This window comes from Rhinatrema bivittatum, chromosome 1 (genome assembly GCF_901001135.1).
Source record: "Rhinatrema bivittatum chromosome 1, aRhiBiv1.1, whole genome shotgun sequence".
In the NCBI taxonomy this organism is placed as follows: Eukaryota; Metazoa; Chordata; class Amphibia; order Gymnophiona; family Rhinatrematidae; genus Rhinatrema; species Rhinatrema bivittatum.
This window is the reverse complement of record NC_042615.1, coordinates 113,250,320-113,270,693: the sequence shown is the minus strand read 5'-3', so window position 1 is coordinate 113,270,693 and position 20,374 is coordinate 113,250,320. Positions and strand designations below refer to the sequence as shown.

Below are 20,374 nucleotides of genomic sequence, written 5' to 3'. Positions count from 1 at the left end.
GAACTACATAAGTCTCTGAGAGCTGTAGCCAATCCTCCTCTTGAATTGGAGCTTCTTCTAGCTCCCCAGGCATCAAGTTAAGCAGGAGCTCCTTAAGTAAATCTTCCCCTTCATTGGCATAGGCCAACAAAATCAAGAAAGGAACAAAAGTGCTGTTCTCGGGTGTCTGCAAGCCCCTCGCGTGCACTGTGCGGCTCTGGGCCAAGAAAAAAGAAAGTTCCATTTCTCAGAGTTGTCTGTGCAGAAGAAGCACCAGGCCTCAGCTGACACATTTGCAGGCTCATTCAGTTTCAGCGCCAATGATGCTTCCTCTCTTGGCTCCTTGAGCTTTGTAGCGTTGTTTGGTACCGTCAGTACATGGAGCCTCAGTGCTGCCTCTGCAGCTATTCCTCAAATCGCCAGTCCCTTCCACCCACTCCAGAAGGATGGGGGGTGCGTAGGGAGATATGATCACTTCTCCCCCTATTTCAAGTGTGAGTTCCCCATCGAGGCTACTTGAGCAAGGCCTTCATGTAAAGACTCACTAGATCCCAGCTGCTTGGTGGTGCCCTTAATTTCTAATTGCTCCCCAGGACAAATATTACAAAGTCCAGAGGGTTTTCAAGAAGACTCTACCTTGGTTTCTGAAAATGTTTTGGGCACAGCAGCTCTTGGCCCAAGTAGCAGAGTTGTTAAAGAATTTCTTTGCCTCCCTAGTGACTAAAAACAAGGACACCCTTCATCCTCTCATCTCCAGGTTATTGTACTTGCTTCCTTAAGGAAGAATCTTTTACCCCTGACCCAAGGGATACTCCTTCAGAACCCACATGCAGAGTCCAGCCAGTCAGATAACATTCCCCAACAGCACTTGTCTCTGAGGCAAACAAGGTCCATAGCTCAGTGGTCAACATCATCAGATTGGTGTCACCTTTCTCCTCTGAAGGCAGGATAGACTGGAATCCCTTCTGACCACCTCCCTGAGCCTCTGGAACACTTGTCATCACCACCTGAGGAACTTTTCTGTTTCCAGATTTTTGGGAGTGCATGCACTGAATACTGGATGTGACTCACTCTGAGTGTTGGGGGCAGCAGTAGCCATGGCGGAACACTGGTAGCCACAAGCAGCAGACAAGATAACTAACCGAGCCGGCTTCTTGCACTGCCTGGATTTCTGCTTTCTTCTGCATGTAGAGGGAGCTGGAGTCCAAGAGTGGGGAGGCCTGTTCATGGTGAGGATCTGAGAGGGGGAGATGGGGGAGGAGGAGGAGTCCATGCTTGATGATAAGATGAGGATGGGGAAGGAGCAGGAGTCTGCAGGCAATGAGGATCGGAGGCAACATCAGCACCTGCAGGGTGAGGAGGAAGTGGGCGATGTTCCCATGTTAAGATAGCTGAGAGTGGAGGGAGTAAAGTACAGAGAAGTAGAAGCAGTGAGGAGGAGGCCCTAAGGTGAGACTTCTCTATGCACAATAGTGGGACTAAATTGTGGCTAAAGTCCAAGAAAGTATTACTGGAAGCTATGGGTCACCCACAAATGCAATTTGGACTTCATCCTTCATTGCCAAAAGATCCACGAAATGGTGGAAGAAGATTCATGGGTAACGATTGTAGGAACAAAACCAGCAGCAGCATTTTTCTGACACTGTGCATGAATGCCTGTCTCTCTCTCTTTGTGTGTATGTGTAACCACATCTCTTAAAGCTGCTGTTGTGGGAGAGCCTCTAGAAGCTCCTCCCTAGACATGGGTGCATTTGTTGATTTCAAAAGCCACTGGAATGCTGCCCCATTTTGGCAGGCTCCTTGCGGCCTCTGCCCACGTTTGGAAGAGAGACTGCTGGGGCTTCCATTGCTTCCCTAGCTGCTCTTTTTGCACTCTTTGCTTTGCAGAGGTTGATGGGCCATGCAAACGTTTTGTTGATGTGGGTGTGCCTTAGGTTTGAAAATGTTGTGAAACACTGGATTAGGTTATTGGTAGGTTCAAAAGTAGTTTAGAAGTTTTAGCCAATTACTTTGAAAAAAAAAAGAACTCTTCCTCCATTGCACTGCAGGTTTCTAACTGGGACTTGTTCTGACCCCGCTTTTGGGATTGAGTGGGGAAAGAGGTGGTCAGCGTCCTTTTAATGCAGTTCCTTTCATTACCTGAGGGATCAGATAATTCCTGCAAAGCAGTTGGGGGGGGGGGGGGACGACCCATTTCGCCATCTTTAGCCCTATGTGATAGGATTATCCTGCAAGAGGAGTAAAGTAACTGTTGCTTCAGAACTCAGCAGAACAGGAGGAGTTGTGCAGATCTCTATTCAAGGCTTAAACTGGCTTATGCTAAATAGAGCAATCTTCTTGTTTATGGTTTAATTTGAAGTTTCTAGCTGCAATTGCAAATCTACTTTTAATTCTTAACTGATGTGATGTAAGAGCCAAACAGTATTTAAAATTTGACATCTTTCTTTTTCTTTCTAACAATCGTTTCATGACTGATTCTGCTGCAATCCAGCATGTAAGTATTTAAATATCATGTTTTTTGATGGACCATCTTGTTTATAATCTGATGGTTTTGCAGAACAGTTTGTACAGTTTCTATAGGTTACTATTAATAAATAAAATTAATTGTAAAATTAATCCTCCTAATCTAACAGCGAGAAAAGCATGTTAATTATGACAAGGGTAGGTTGTGACGTTCTTACAGTAAAAACAGAGTAGCAAATCTGATGGTACAGATGCTTTTGCATGAGGCAAAATGTTTTGCAGCTTTGAGACCTTACCTATATGACTTTTCTCTTCAGTGCCCGTCTTCAATCAGGAGGAAAATGGCAAAATTGATACTGTAATAACCAATGCCTTTAACCATTTACTTAACCTCATGGCTAGTGGCTTAAAAGTGAGACAGTCTTATCTTCCTTCACATTTATTAGATTGTTGCTGGATTTCTCCTGAGGTAAAGGCCCTTGTTGAATAAAGATATTTTTTCTTATTAAACCCCAAATTAAATTTTCATATAGCTATTGCTGTCCTAAAGTAATGATTATCTTGATTGAATCAAGCTTCTTCACAGAAAATGACACTTATCACTGTGGATGCAGGTTAAATATAAAAATTTACTTTAGAAATAAGCTGATCCACATCTTGTAATCTGCAATCATAAAATGCCATCCTTCTGGCAAGTGCCTCATATGGTATCTCAGCTTGCAATCACCACCAACTTTAAGCACCTTATAGTGTTATATTTTAATCACAAAATATCTTTAATGGTATGCCATTCTAACTGCTAGTGAAAACCTAAGAATTATGGAATGAATGCAGCTTTTCATTATGTAGTGATACAACATTTTCAAATCTCATGTGTTTAAAAAAAAATACGTTATTGTTGTGTTCACAGATTGAGATACAAAATGCAAATTTCTGTTTTTTAATTCTCTTTTTGTGTGTCGTCATCTGATCCAGCCAAGGGATTTACAGTCATTTTCCTCTAGACATGCCCCATCCAGATAGTTTTGAACCATGAACATTTAAAATCAGCTTCTGTGCTTACCCCTCATTTCCCTGGATAGTTCTTTACTTTCTCCATCGACAAGCAGGGGTGAATTAGCCATGACATGTGGATGACATCATCCAACAGTGCCGAACAGACCCTTCTTTCTAAGCTTGTAGGAATTTTGCTTTATTGAACGTGTGCGGGAATTTCACTTGGGAGTTTCCTTGTGAGTCTGTCTTTTTTCATTGAATTGTTGTCAGCACGGGCATGTACCCTGTGTTTGGTTTATTTTTCTTGTTATTTCTTGGTATATTCGTTTCTTCAAACATTTCAACTATTAGGTTGATTTGGTAGCCTCTCAAGCAGCATTTTTCAGTGAAATTTAAAAAAAAAAAAGATTTTTCTTCACAGAAATGTTCAGCACCAAGAAGCCCACTAGGCTTCAAGGACACTGTATAAAATAGGAAAAGGTCCATTATAGATGGACATGACATCTGTTACCAGGGCCTAGGACTGAATTTCGATCAGGACAACTGCTACTATTGTTGCAGGTTGTCTCCGTGCTCTTAGAAGTCCAGGGCCTGGAAGATGTAGGAACTACACAAGTCTCTAAAGAGCCACAACTGGTGGTCCTCTCGTCTAGCTCCCTGGGTGCCAAGTTGAGCAGGAACTCCTCGACTAAGTCTCCCCCTTCACTGGAGCAACCCTTGGGGTGAAACAAATGGAAAAAGCACTATTCCCAAGTGTTGTTAACCCCTTCATGGAGCTCAGCAACTGCTGTAAATGGTGAGCTGAGTGGTAAGAACATAAGAATATGCCATACTGGGTCAGATCAAAGGTCCAACGAGCCCAGCATCCTGTTTCCAACAGTGGCCAAACCAAGCTATAAGTACCTGGCATGTACCCAAAAACTAAGTATATCCCATGCTACTGATGCCATAGAACACACACACATTCTCTTCTAAAAGCAAAACTTAGTTGACTAAATATGGTACAAATTGTAGGAAATAGTATAATTCACAAAGATAAATAATATCAAAATGAATACCAGTAATAAACAACATCACAATAAGTATTACATAGGTTAATCAAGGCAAATAGTTACTGAAATAACAAAGATAGAAATAGTCTATACAGGAAATACTTTCCTCATAGGCCTTCCTTTCTGTGAGACAGTATATTCTCGAAAACGAAAGGCTGTAAGAGCTCAGGAATTCCACAAACCAGCTGTTCACGCTTTCCCTTTGGACCATTCAAAGAACCATGTCAAATGCAGTTCCTTATATTCTCATTTTCTCTGGATTTAATCCAGCATCTGCAAGTGTTAGGTTTTTTGACTTGCACTCATAACTCTGACAATAGCCAGCCATAGCTCATTAAGCTATGGCTAATTAAAACTCACAGTTGAAATAAGATTTATGGCTCTATTATTTCTGTTGGGGAGGCATCCTGTGCTAGACTCTGAATACTGGCCTTTACCAACCTTATCTCTTAGTAAAAACAAGTGTTACAACAGAGTATTCTGCCTTATCTTTTAGCTCATTAGTACCAGGCAGTCTAAAAAGAAAAACAAAGGACAGCATGCTACAATTTCAGGCCTTCCTTATAATTAAGCTATGTGAATGTACATATATTTATCCACATTTATCAATCATTGGTGATTGTTTTGATCCACTAACAACTCCACTTTCTACTGGGAATCTAATTAGCTAAATACCTAAAATAGTTTTAACACAACTACAAAAAAGAAAAAGCACCCCCAAAGGAACTGGCAGCATACCCAACATAGAAGAAGCACTGGTCCTCGGCACCGGGGATACATCCGCCGCATTATTCACGGACTCATCAGTTCCCAGCACCATCAAGGCATGTAGCTTGATGCCCTTGTAGCATCAATGCCTTTGCAGCATCACTCTCTAGCTTTGTCACTGCATCTTGCTAAGGAGTAGTGAAGACCTGAAGCATGCAAAGCATCAAGCCTTGACACCATTGATGCTGTCTCTATCAAAGCCTCGATCCTCGGAGCAAGTTTCCACATCGACACACTGAGTTGTGGTACTTCCAATGCAATAATTTACTAAATCGCCAAACATTTATATGAGATCAGGAGCAGAAGATGTGCTTCATTTATCTCCAGCAGTTACAAGTGCATTGTCTCCAAGAGACTACTGGAACAATGTTTGTGTCTGGATACACTAAACCCCATTTGCTCCCTTAATTTCTAACAGGCTCCAAAGTCAAATTTTACAGAGGCCAAAGGAAATTCAAAAAGGTTTCATCCTAGTCTCTGAAGAGGGTGTTCCACCTCCAAAGCCTGACTTGAGGGCATGTTATCCCTTGGACCAAGTGGCAGAGTTGGTGAGGATTTTCTTTACCTCCCTAGTGGTTAAGAAAAAGGAGGGCATTTTTCAACCACTCCTTTCCAGAATATCCGACTTTCTCCCACAAGGAGTTATTCCTATCCCCAGTGCAAAGGGTACTACATCACAATCCCCCCATGAAGTGATTCTAGTCATTGCCATTCTCTTGCAGCAAAGTCCAACCAGTCGGAGGAGGTTTACCAGGATTACAACCTCCAAGGTAACCAAGGACCCCTCCTCAGTCGCCAACTTCATCGGAGGGGTCCTGGATCAGAGGAAGGATTAGCAGGAATTCCCTCCAAACCCCTATCTTAACATTTGTCTCCACCAGGAGACCTCTCCCATTCCAAGTTCCTGGGGTGCTAGGGATTAACATTCATAAAGGCAAGGACTCTCACTCTGAAGTCTTTAGCCTTCTCCAGATCCTTGATACTCTAACAGAATGGCAGCCATCCTGATTCACAATATCCTGCAAGAGTTACAAACCAGAGGGTGAGAAAATCCAATCTCTTGTGCCCCATTGGCCAGGAAGTTTGATGTAAAATATAGAGTCCAGAAAATTCTAGGATTTGGGACAGTGCAACTGCATCATCAATCAATTATGTACTAAAGTGAAAAAATCAGATTATTCTCCAATATTGTAAAGGAAATATCCCAGGCTTCTAGGCAGTTTTGGAAAAAAGGTATTCAAAAGTGCTATGCAAAAACTGAAATAATTTCTTCCTCCAGGCACAGTGGCTCTGCATACCATTAGTTACTCCTCGATGCTGAGGAGAGTGTACATGTTATCTGATCAGTGTATGGAGGCATTCCACTTGACAGCCCATTGGAGCACTCAGAATGGTTTTGAGGGCCAGCAGCTTGCATGATGATGATCATAAGTTAGTGGGTGTCCACTACCTGGGAGATAGTTTCTCTGTCTCTGAAGAGACAGAGAAACTGTTGCTCAAATCAAGGAGTAACATGTAGCAATTCATTCACTGTCAATGGGTTCAGAATATCAGTCCACGTCAAAATATTCTACTTCACATTTAAATGGTCGTACTTTCAGAGATGCACCTTCCGACAATTTTAGCAGTAACAGGCTCCGCTCCTGCTTCCATAACAAGCTTTCAACAAGAAGCCGATAATATGAAAGGTGCCACTTTTGTGACAGCAGGTCTAGCCTAAGTGTGGACCAAGTTTTTGACAAGTCTCCAAACCCAGCAATCACCCTGTCTGGTAAAAGGAAAGGATTCCTCTTTCTGCTAGGACAAGCAGGATGGTAGCCCTCACATGTGGGTGACATCATCCGATGGAGCCCAGCACAGAAAACTTTTGTCAAAGTTTCTAGAAGCTTTGACCAGCACACTGAGCATGCCACTATCCGCACATCCATGTGAGGTCCCCCTCGGTCTCTCTTTTTCTCTGGTGCAGTTGCATTGCGGTTCATAGAGCTCTGCTCTTTTTCTTGTTTTCTTGCAAGAAAAGTGTCGTCTTCCTGTTTTCCAGTGTCTTCCTCTCAGACAGCATGCTCAGTGTGCTGGTCATAGCTTCTAGAAACTTTGACAATTTTTCTGTGCTGGGCTCCTTCGAATTAATTCATCCACATGTGAGGACTAACATCCTGCTGTCCTAGGAGAATACCTGTTACAGGTAAGCAACTGCACTATCTGGAGCAATGGCACAAGATTACCAAAGACCACTGGGTTCTCAAGATTGATAAATGAGGAAAATAGTTAAAAAAAAACAAAAAAAAAAAAAACCAAACACTGAAAGGTGCAGCTGCAAAGGTTAAAAATGTACTACAGGCATGGACGTTGTTTAAAAATACAATCTTAGAAGCGCAGGCAGATGTATTCCATGCATTAAGAAAGGTAGGAGGAAGGCAAAAGGATTACCGGCATGGTTAAAAGATGAGGTGAAAGAGGCTATTTTAGCCAAAAAAAATCCTTCAAAAATTGGAAAAAGGATCCATCTGAAGAAAATAGGAAAAAGTATAAGCATTGTCAAGTTAAGTGTAAAACATCGATAAGGCAGTCAGAGAATTAGAAATGAAGTTGGCCATAGATGCAAAAACGTGTAATAAAAAATATATCCAAAGCAAGAAACCTGTGAGGGAGTAGGTTGGATTGTCAGATGACCGAGGGTTTAAAGTAGCTCTTAGGGAAGATAAAGCCATTGCCGAAAGATTAAATGAATTCTTTGCTTCTGTGTTTACTAATGAGGGTATTGGGGAGATACCGGTTCCAGAGATGATTTTCATGGGTGACGATTCAGATGAACTGAACCAAAGCACTGTGAACCTGTAATAGCAGTGGCTATTCCCTAAGTCAACTTGATTAATAGCAGTTAATGGACTTCTCTACACTAACTGCACTAACCACATCTTCTGGCTACAAATTCCCGAGCTTAATTGTGCACTGAGTGAAAAAGTGAAAAAGAATTTTCTCCAATTAGTTTTAAATTTGCTACTTGCTAACTTCATGGAGTGCCCCCTAGTCTTTCTGTTATCCAAAAGAATAAATAACTGATTCATATTTACACATTCTAGACCTCTCATGATTTTAAAGACCTCTATCATATCTTCTCCAAGCTGAACAGCCCTAACCTCTTTAGCCTTTCCTCATAGGAGAGCTGATCCATCCCCTTTATCATTTTGGTCACCCTTCTCTGTACCTTCTCCATTGCAACAGATCCCTGAGGCACTCCACTGTTTACTCTTTTCCACTGAGAAAATTGGCCATTTAATCCTATTCTCTTTTTCCTGTCTTTTAAACAGTTTGTAATCCACGAAAGTACATAGCCTCCTATCCCATGACTTTCTAGTTTTCTTAGAAGCCTCTTATGAGGGATTTTGTCAAACACTACATCTACTGGTTCACCTTTATCCACATGTTTTTTAAACCCTTCAAAAAAAAATGACACAGATTTGTGAGGCAAAATTTTTCTTGGGTAAATCCATGCTGACTGTGTTGTACTAAACCATGTCTTTCCAAATGCTCTGTGATTTTGGTCTTTAGAATAGTTTCCACTATTTTTCCCAGCACTAAAGTCGGACTCACTGGTCTATAGTTTCCTGGATCGCCCCTGGAGCCCTTTTTAAATAATGTATTTACATTGGCCTCCTTCCAGTCTTCAGGTACAATGGATGATTTTCATGATAGGTTACAAATTTTAACTAATAGATCTGAAATTTCATTTTTTAGTTCCTTCGGAACCCTGGGGTGCATACCATCCAGTCCAGGTGATTTGTTACTTATTAGTTTATCAGTCTGGCCTGCTACATCTTCCAGGTTCACAGTGATTTGGTTCAGTTCATCTGACTCATCACCCTTGAAACCATCTCCAGAACAGGTGTCTCCCCAACATCCTCATTAGTAAGCTCAGAAGCAAAGAATTCATGTAGTCTTTTTGCAATGGCCTTATCTATAAGAGCCCCTTTAACCCTCGATCATCAATGGTTTCCTGCTTCGGATATATTTTTTAAAGTTTTTATTATGAGTTTTTGCCTCTACGTCCAACTTCATTTCAAATTCTCTTAGCCTGTCTTATCGATGTTTTACACTTAACTTGACAATGCTTATACTTTTTCCTATTTTCTTCAGATGGATCCTTCTTCCATTTTTTTGAAGGATTTTTTTTTTGGATAAAATTGCCTCTTTCACCTCACCTTTTAACCATGCCGGTAATTTTTTTTGCCTTCTTCCCACCTTGCTTAATGCATGGAATACACCTGGACTGTGCTTCTGAGATTGTATTTTTAAACAATGTACATCCTGCTGTACACTTTTTAACTTTTGCAGCTGCACCTTTCAGTTTTTTTCTATTTTCTTCATTTTATCAAAGTTTCCCCATGACGTTTACTGTTAGAGCTGTAGATTTACATATTGTCCCCCTTCCAGTCATTAATTCAAATGTGATTGTGTTATGATCACTATTGCCAATCCTCCCCCCCCCCCCCCCCCCCCCCCCACCTTTCACCAAATCCTGCTTTCCATTAAGAATTAGATCTAATATAGCTCCCTGTCTTGTTGGTTCCTGGACCATGAAGCAGTCGTTTATTCCATCCAGGAAATTTACATCTCTAGCATGTCCTGATGTTATATTTCCCCAGTTAATATTGGGCAAAGGTAGCTGCATCCTACACCACAAAGCAGACCTCACCATGAACAGCACTTGCTGCCACTCTGAGCTCTGAATGCCACTGCTGTCTATGTGGTCAGATCTCTGTGGCTCCCTATCTCATCACCGCTTGGTTTCAAGTTGCTTTCAGCACTTCAGCCAATTCGCTGCGTTGGTCACTTTCTCTGATCCAGCTTCCCCCATCCCCATACTCTCCCATGTGTGCTGCATTTTAGGCCCTATACTACCATCCATTCTGGGACTTCACTGCCTACCTGTCATTGTCACTTGTGGCCTGCTTCTGCATCTCATACTGATGGATGCTAATGCCTCAGGCCACTTCCAACCCAAATAAACCAGAAAACAGCTCTTCCATTGTAGACCTTCACTACTTTCCACAGCCTAATGCTGCTACCAGCTCCTAGAAGGGCAGCACCCAAGGCCTTTGCTATGGGTGAGCAAGATGGACACTCACCCAGGGTGCCACAGGAAGATAGAGGCAAAAAGAGCAAACTGTGCACCGCCTGGCCTCTTTCTGTATACTCCCACCAGCCCTCAGATGTGTGTGTATGCTCCCAGTGATGCCTGGCCCATCTCAACATAGTGTCGGCCATTGGAGTATCACAACCAGCTGGGAGTGTAAGTGCCACTGGGGAGAAGGTACAATAGCCACAATAACCCTTGTTCTGGTTGCCCTTTTCCCAGCAGCAGTCCTGAAGCAGCCCAACAAAAGTAAGTTGCAAAAAAAAAATAAATAAATTTATATATATTTTGAGCCCTGGCTCACAAAAGATTGTGTGGTGGGAGAGGATCATTGCATCATGCAATGGTGGGAGAGACTAAGAGAATGGAGTAGAAGATCACTGATGGGGAGAGGGGAGAAGTGAGAGGATATAGGGAGAGGATCACAAGGATTTGGGAGGGGGAGGGATGGGGTTGTAAGCAATATGATTGTCTTGTAATCCATCTGATACTGTGCACTTCCCCCTCCCCCACACCTATTTGGGAAGGGCAGTGCTACAGACAGTTAACCTTTGTTCACCTTTGATACCTATACAATTTGAATAGCTCAGAAAGGACCATGGGATTTTTCCATAGAATCACACTTTGTCAGACTTTTCAGGTTTCACAGTTAGAATAAAATAAACACACATCTCTAACATCCTTAACACAGTACAGGTTTATACTGACTAAATTTGTATTAGTAAACATAAAATATCAGAGATGTTAACTTGCTCTGGGTATATTAATAAATATAATTAGCTAACTATCCCCATAAACTTAGTTTACCTTCCATTTCAATCTGAAGCAGTCTTTGGCTGAATGTCTCGGAGACGGTCTTATTTATTCATTGAATTTTTATACCATCAAATCTGTATTCAATCATGACAGTTTACAATTATATAAAATGAAACATAGAACAAATAAAATCACATAATCATACATGTTCTTTGCTGAAGAGAGCTTGTGTTCTTGGTCCCTGTCCCTTTCTGGGCTAAGGAGGCTTATCTCGGCCCTGGAGAAGAGCAATCAGGTAACTGTCAGGACGTGCAGGCATCCTGAACAGAGAAGCTCTTCTGCCTCACCACAGGGAGGCATGGGGTGATGCCTCAGGCATCATCTTCAACTGGTGTGTATGGAATTCTTTTGCGGGTCGCCTCACCCCCTTTCCCCCTCTCCCCTGTAGCTTTTAACAGCCCAGATATGCAGTGGTAAATATCTCATGCATGATTAAGCAGTGGGGATGGGTGGGATCGTTTCTTCATTTCGGAGTGCTGGCTTCCCTTTCCCATCGAGGGGGGAGATCACTGCTGCATGGTGACCCCCGACCAGGATCTGCCTTCAGTCCTACAATTTCTTGACCCCCCCAAGCCATCTTGTAGTGGCAGTGCTATTCTGTGAGCTGAGCTGTCTGTTAAACTGCCTTTGAATAGTTGTTTTCATCTCCAGACAGACTTGGGTTGTCTTTCTGTCTCATACACCTGGGTAGTTTACTTCATTATTTGTGGAGAAAAGCTATAGCTCTTAAGTCAACAGGCAGATTAGATAACCTGAACACATATTGTTGTTCTGATCTAAAGTTCCTCATCTTGTTTTTCTGTTAACATTCATGTCAGTGTCCCTTATATGAAGTCTGTGATCCTCTTGGAGAATCAGTATTCATATTTGGTTACATACAATAGTGAAATGTTTATTTCTTACAGGGTAAGGATCATGTGAAATTTGAATTGGTGTGCTATGGGGATTAAGCAAATTGGATTGTGTGCCACAAAATAAATATTGAGGTTCGCTGCTTTAGAGCATTCTGAGAGGCCCCTGCAAGGCACAATGTGATAAATTATACGACCTGTAAGAGTACATTTAGAAATAATGCTACCTTTTGGAGAACAATCATTAGACAAATTTTTCTATGTTGGAATTTTCAAGTTAGCTCATGAGAGACAAAGCCCAGTTTGCTTTGAGCATATATTTTTTGAACTTTAAATGTAGAATTCAATAAACCTTGCACCATTATGCTGCAAAGGTACAGTACATCCACTGACAATACATTTTGTAACACTAGTGCTGATTGGTCAGAGTGCATGTGCACTGAAATTTGAAGTGTGTTATCTTCAGTGGGTTGAAATGCACTTTTAGTATCTGTGCTACAACAAAAAGTTGCTGTTCATGGGTGCCTAGTAGCCTTTATCTTCATTGAGAGTGCTGTGGAGGCCTCAACACTTTCTAAAACCATGAGTTGTCCCCTAGTGGAGTTGGTTGAGTTTTCAGGAGGATATTTTCATTTAGGAACAACGTTTTAGACTGAGGATCTTTACTGATTAGGATCCATGCATAGAATATTTTTTGACAAATCATTCCACTATAGAGATTCAGGGGAAAAAAAACCTCAGGGAAGTGTTGAAAATCAAGCAAATATAGTAACTGTTTAGCCTACAAACTTAAAACAAATAAATAAGATAGTGTGTGGTCTGATGTATTATTTATGCTTCTAACTTAATGTAACATTAAAGGAAAATGAATGCAATATTGTGTATTAGCTTTTTAGATATTAATTTTTTTTTTTTTTTTTTTTTTAGTTGGGTAAAACAGGCTCTAAAGAAGATGAATAGCTTCAGTATGAAGACATGCCATCTTTTAACTCAGTGTAAGCTTGGATTTTCTACCTGGAAGAAGAAGAAGAGGGTGTTTTTTTTTTTCTTAATGTTATTTATTGAAAAATAAAGCAATTTTATATATGAAAAATAGACAACAGTTTTATAGCTTTCATAAACAATCACACAACCAGGTGTTTGTGTAAAATTTTTGCTAATATTACATTACTCTTTACAAAATAACAGTGCTTACCTTAAAATAAGGTGAAATTCTGACTGTGTGAGAGGATAAATAGGTATCCAATAAAATCTGCTTGGTATCTGATGCTTGAATGACCTTCTTATACTAGGTATATACCTTTCCAGTAAATACTGTCTCTGTTTAAGAAAAAAAAAAGTAAAAATATTATTTGAATTGTTACAGTGGTCCCTTTAATAGTAAATGTTTCACTCTAGTCCTTGCTCTCTGAAGTCTTTACAATACTGTGCAGTGCAACAGGTGCACTGTTCTAGTGTAAAATCCATCCTGCACTCTTGAACATACTTGCTACTTGTTTTGCATATTGTTGCACTTTAAAAAGAAATGAGGTGGAAGAATTAATTAATAAACAAGATAGCTGTAAATGGAAACTGTGCATTCTTGGCTCAATGCAGTACTGGGGCTATATTGAATGGTTCCTTTGCTTATTGGAGTTGGGTGGGGGGGGGGGGGGGGGTGTTCAAACCTCATGATGTGCTGTTGGATTTTCCTCCTTGCAGAGGAAAATCTGAGAAGGTTTCACTGTATATGAGGATTATATGAGAAGAGAGAACGCATTCTGCTGAGTGTATTGGACATTTTGCAGAAATGTGCTGTAATAAACTCTACTGTATAAACATGAATGGATTACAAAATGTCGTATTTTGTTTTGGTTTTTTTTTATTGTGTGGTGCTTTGGTTTAATGTTTAAATCCTTTTTTTTTATTAATTTGCCATCAGCCACAACAGAATACACAGTATATATTGATCCTTATACATATAATCATGAAACAATGAAACAGCAACACTTTCTCCCAGGACAAGCAGGATGGTAGTCCTCATATATGGGTGACATCATCAGATGGAGCCCTGTCACGGAACACTTTTGTCAAAGTTTCTAGAACTTTGACTGGCACACTGAGCATGCCCAGCATGCCACTAACCCTGCAGCCAGCAGGGGTCCCCACTTCAGTCTCTCTTTTTTTTTTTGCGCAGCAGTTGCCTTGCGGTTTAGGAGCTCTGTGAGAAATTTCTCACAACTTTCCTCACGGAACTATTTGAAGTTTATCTGCTCAAAATATCCCTCAGTGGGGTCCCCCATTGCATTCCGTTTCCTCCGACGCTCGGTAAGTGATTTTTCCGGTACTTGTGGTTGGTTTCCGGCGGCTTACCACTTCGGTGCCAGACAGTCACCGACTGCGTGCCTGCCAAATTTTAACATGGCGACCGGGTTTAGAAGATGTCCCGAGTGTCTGAGGACCATAAGAACATGCCATACTGGTTCAGACCAAGGGTCCATCAAGCCCAGCATCCTGTTTCCAACCGTGGCCAATCCAGGCCAAAAGAACCTGGCAAATACCCAAAAATTAAGGGGCGGATTTTAAAACCCCTGCATGCGTAAATCCTTCCGGATTTACGCGCGCAGGGCCCTCGCGCGCCGCGGCCTCCGGAACAGCCCCCGGGACTGGACCACAGAGCGGGGCAGCCGGCCGACGCGCACAAAGTTACGCCTGCTTTCAGCAGGCGTAACTTTGCCGACAAAGGTAAGGGGGGGGGGTTAGGTAGGGGACGGGAGGGGAAGGTGGGGGGAGGGCGAAGGAAAGTTCCCTCCGAGGCCGCTCCGAAATTGGAGCGGCCTCGGAGGGAACAGGCAGCGCGCGCTGCGCTCGGCGCGCACAGGTTGCACAAATGTGCACCCCCTTGCGCGCACCGACCCCGGATTTTATAAGATACGCGCGGCTATGCACGTATCTTATAAAATCCAGCATACTTTTGTTCGTGCTCGCGCAAGTATTTAAAATCTGCCCCTAAGTCTATTCCATGTTACCATTGCTAGTAATAGCTGTGGCTATTTTCCAAGTCAACTTAATAGCAGGTAATGGACTTCTCCTCCAAGAACTTATCCAATCCTTTTTTAAACACAGCTATACTAACTGCACTAACCACATCCTCTGGCAACAAATTCCAGAGTTTAATTGTGTGTTGAGTGAAAAAGAACTTTCTCCGATTAGTTTTAAATGTGCCACATGCTAACTTCATGGAGTGCCTCCTAGTCTTTCTATTATCCGAAAGAGTAAATAACCAATTCACATCTACCCGTTCCAGACCTCTCATGATTTTAAACACCTCTATCATATCCCCCCTCAGCTGTCTCTTCTCCAAGCAGAACAGCCCTAACCTCTTCAGCCTTTCCTCATAGGGAAGCTGTTCAATCCCCTTTATCATTTTGGTCAACTTTCTCTGTACCTTCTCCATCGCAATTATATCTTTTTTGAGATGCGGCGACCAGAATTGTACACAGTATTCAAGTTGTGGTCTCAACATGGAGTGATACAGAGGCATTATGACATTTTCTGTTTTATTCACCATTCCCTTTCTAATAATTCCCAACATTCTGTTTGCTTTTTTGACTGCCGCAGCACACTGAACAGACTATTTCAATGTGTTATCCACTATGACGCCTAGGTCTCTTTCTTGGGTTATAGCACCTAATATGGAACCTAACATTGTGTAACTATAGCATGGGTTATTTTCCCTATATGCATCACCTTGCACTTATCCACATTAAATTTCATCTGCCATTTTGATGCCCAATTTTCCAGTCTCACAAGGTCTTCCTGCAATTTATCACAAACTGCTTGTGATTTAACTACTCTGAACAATTTTGTATCATCTGCAAATTTGATTCTCACTCGTCTTATTTCTTTACAGATCATTTATAAATATATTGAAAAGTAAGGGTCCCAAAACAGATCCCTGAGGCACTCCACTGCCCACTCCCTTCCACTGAGAAAATTGTCCATTTAATCCTATTCTCTGTTTCCTGTCTTTTAGCCAGTTTTCAATCCATGAAAGGACATCGCCACCTATCCCATGACTTTTTACTTTTCCTAGAAGCCTCTCATGAGGAACTTTGTCAAACGCCTTCTGAAAATCCAAGTATACTACATCTACCGGTTCACCTTTATCCACATGTTTATTAACTCCTTCAAAAATGTGAAGACTTGTAAGGCAAGACTTGCCTTGGGTAAAGCCATGCTGACTTTGTTCCATTAAACCATGTCTTTCTATATGTTCTGTGATTTTGATGTTTAGAACACTTTCCACTATTTTTCCTGGCACTGAAGTCAGGCTAACCGGTCTGTAGTTTTCCGGATCGCCCCTGAGCCCTTTTTAAATATTGGGGTTCCATTTGCTATCCTCCAGTCTTCAGGTACAATGGATAATTTTAATGATAGGTTACAAATTTTTACTAATAGGTCTGAAATTTCATTTTTTAGTTCCTTCAGAACTCTGGGGTGTATACCATCCAGTCCAGGTGATTTACTACTCTTCAGTTTGTCAATCAGGTCTACCACATCTAGGTTCACCGTGATTTGATTCAGTCCATCTGAATCATTACCCATATGAAAACCTTCTCCACTACGGGTACCTCCCCAACATCCTCTTCAGTAAACACCGAAGCAAAGAAATCATTTAATCTTTCCGCGATGGCCTTATCTTCTCTAAGTGCCCCTTTAACCCCTCTATCATCTAACGGTCCAACTGACTCCCTCACAGGCTTTCTGCTTCGGATATATTTTAAAAAGTTTTTACTGTGAGTTTTTGCCTCTATGGCCAACTTCTTTTCAAATTCTCTCTTAGCCTGTTTTATCAATGTCTTACATTTAACTTGCCAACGTTTATGCATTATCCTATTTTCTTCTGTTGGATCCTTCTTCCAATTTTTGAATGAAGATCTTTTGGCTAAAATAGCTTCTTTCACCTCCCCTTTTAACCATGCCAGTAATCGTTTTGCCTTCTTTCCACCTTTCTTAATGCGTGGAATACATCTGGACTGTGCTTCTAGAATGGTATTTTTTAACAATGACCATGCCTCTTGCACATTTTTTACTTTTGTAGCTGCTCCTTTCAGTTTTTTCTAACAGTTTTTCTCATTTTATCAAAGTTTCCCTTTTCAAAGTTTAGCACTAGAACTGTGGATTTGCATACTGTTCCTCTTCCAGTAATTAATTCAAATTTGATCATATTATGATCACTATTGCCAAGTGGCCCCACCACTGTAATCTCTCTCACCAAGTCTTGTGCTCCACTGAGAATTAGATCAAAAATTGGTCCCTCTCTCTTCGATTCCTGAACCAATTGCTCCATAAAGCTATCATTTATTCCATCCAGGAACGTTATCTCTCTAGTGTGTCCCGATGATACATTTACCCAGTTAATATTGGGGTAATTGAAATATCCCATTATTACCGCACTACTAATTTGGTTAGCTTCCCTAATTTCTCTTAGCATTTCACTGTCCGTCTCACCATCTTGACCAGGTCGATGGTAGTATACTCCTATCACTATAGTCTTCCCCAACACACAAGGGATTTCTACCCATAAAGATTCAATTTTGCATTTAGTCTCATGCAGGATGTTTATGCTGTTGGACTCTATGCCATCCCGAGCATAAAGCGCCACACTGCCTCCCGGGTGCTCCTCTCTGTCATTGTGATATAATTTGTACCCTGGTTTATAGCACTGTCCCATTGGTTATCCTCCTTCCACCATGTCTCTGAGATGCCAGTTAAGTCTGTCATCATTCACTGCTATACATTCTAATTCTCCCTTCTTACTTCTTAGACTGCTGGCATTAGCATACAAGTATTTCAAAGTTTGTTTTTTGTTTGTATTTTCATTCTGCTTTTTAATTGATAGGGATAAGTTAGAATTTATTTTTTTTTTAGCGCAGGTGAGTTTTTAGTTACAGGTATTTGGACTACCTTTCTTATTATTGGAACCTCACTGTTGGGGTGCCCTAATTCTAATGCATCATTAGTATCCTTTGAAGATACCTCTCTCCGAGCCATGCATTGCTGAGCGACTGTCGGCTTTCCCCTTAGAGCAGCTTTTAAACTAGAACAATCTCCTTTTAAATGTTAGCACCAGCAGTCTTGTTCCACCCTGGGTAAGGTGAAGCCCATCCCTTCGGAAGAGACTCTTCCCCCCCCCCCCCCCCCTTTCCTCCAAAAGGTTCCCCCGTTCCTAACAAAATTGAATCCCTCTTCCTTGCACCATTGTCTCATCCATGCATTGAGACTGCGGAGCTCTGCCTGCCTCTGGTGACCTGCGCATGGAACAGGGACCATTTCAGAGAATGCTACCCTGGAGGTTCTAGATTTAAGCTTAGGCCCCTCGCGCGATGTTCCTCAATGCCCTAGTTGTGCACAAATGACCCCCAAAGGTCGTTGCACCCGCCTGGACAAAATGGAGCAGTTTGCTTCAAAACAGACTGCTCCATCAACGCCAGTTCAAGCGCTACTGACTGTGGAAGGTCCAGCAACTTCGGAGACGATTCACCAGGAGCACCGTGAACAGGGTGACCATCTGTCACAGACTCCATTGAGGACATCGGCTTCATTGTCCTCGTTGCTGGGGAAAGACCGGACTGAGCCCTGAGGGAAGCACTGGCACTGATACCGCATCAACTTCCATCAAGCCACCTGCGAAGAGGGCCCAGGGCGAGGAGTCCCCATACTGCTCTGGACCCGGGACCCCTAGGCGTTCCCCACCAATACCGGTGCCAGGCACTGAGCCTCCACGGGCCCCTCTGGAGGCTCCAGTGACACCTAGCCTGCTTCCTACCCTGATCGCCTTGCCACCCATGCCGGTTTTCCAGGAGGAATTGGACCGCATGGTCCAAGAGGCAGTGCTTAATGCCTTACAAGGCTTCCAATCGCCACTGGCTCCCTCAATGGCTCCTAGAGCGCCTCGATATGCTCAACAGTGCCTTATCAACTCCTCTGCCACTGGGCATGCTGGCATCGAATCATCCATCGGGGCCCCCGCAGGTCCTGATTCCAGTACCAGTTTCCTCTGAGGAGGAAGGATCGATTCCCAGCCACGTCCCTCCACGGGAACCGTCGATGCGGAGCCCATACCAGGGCCATCGGGGCTACTGCTACCCAAGTGCACCTCATCTGCCTCAGTGCCGGTGCGGATTCCATCAATGCCTTCCTGCCCTCTCAGCTTTGGCATGCTTGCTCCACCGGGAGAAGGCAAAAATCCCTATAATCCATGAGGCGATGCATCCTCACATGATTCAGCGTGGACATCCGAGGATCTACTCTCAGAGCCTTCACTGCCAGAGGAAAGGCGAAGCTCTCCGCCAGAAGATCTCTCCTTTGCCAGTTTTGTCAGAGATGTCTGAGATTATACCTTTTACACTGGTCATGGAGGAAGATGCTTGCCATAAAACGCTGGAGGTCTTACAATTTGTATATGCTGCAAAAGAAATAATGGCAATACCGATACATGAAGTTCTTTTGGACCTCATGCACCGCCTGTGGGAACACCCAGGCATGGTACCCCCAGTCAATAAAAAGACAGATGCTACCTACCTGGTTCAACAAGCCCCAGGTTTTCAAAAGAGTCAGATGCCCCACCATGCTGTAGTTGTGGAATCAGCTCAGAAAATGGCTAACCGGTCACATCCACATTCTTCTGCCCCTCCTGGTAAGGAACAGAAAGCATTGGGTGCTTGGGGACGAAGGATTTTCCAAGGGTCCATGTTGATATGCTGCAATTCGCGATATCAACTATACATGGCCCAATATAATAGAAATCTGTGGAAACAACTCCAAGAGATTGCGGAAACACTACCCCAGCATCCATAGTCTCTGCAGCGGGCATCAGTGCTAGACGCTGGGCCTGGCTTAAGGTCTCAGACCTACGCCCGGCAGTGCAAAATAAACTGGCAGATCTACTCTGTACCAGAGACATCCTGTTCGGGAATAAGATCCAGGATGCAGTGGCACAGTTAAAGGACCATCATGAGACCCTGGGCCAGTTGTCAACTGTCTCCCCAGATGTTCCTGCTGTAGCGCGCAGGGCCACGTGTAGAGAATCCAAAAAACAATTCTTCATGCCACGTAGATTTTACCCTCCTGTATCCTGTGCACGACCGGCTCGCACACCTCAGAGGGGACATGCACGCCAAACTCGAACATCTAGACCACAGCCAGCTCCCCAAGCTGGCCCTGTGTCTGGATTTTGACTCTTTCCCAGAGAGCAGTAACCATAATCCAGTGGGGGGCCGCCTGTGCCACTTTGCAACAAATTGGCATCCAATCACTACGCACCAGTG

The 20,374-nt window shown here is 42.7% G+C and overlaps 1 protein-coding gene across 2 annotated transcripts in view; it reads left to right on the top strand.

The window, feature by feature from the left end:
* RWDD4 (RWD domain containing 4) overlaps positions 1-13,902 on the top strand; it is a 56,883-nt gene extending 42,981 nt beyond the window's left edge. The window contains exons 7-8 of one of the 2 annotated variants that reach the window (XM_029583420.1): positions 2,471-2,473; positions 12,990-13,902. In XM_029583420.1, coding sequence (XP_029439280.1) covers positions 2,471-2,473; positions 12,990-13,022 — 36 coding nt within the window. In that variant the 3' untranslated portion in view covers positions 13,023-13,902. The remainder of the gene's footprint in view (positions 1-2,470; positions 2,474-12,989) is intronic. The other variant, XM_029583493.1, reaches the window with a different exon arrangement.
* The last annotated feature ends 6,472 nt before the right edge of the window (positions 13,903-20,374 follow it).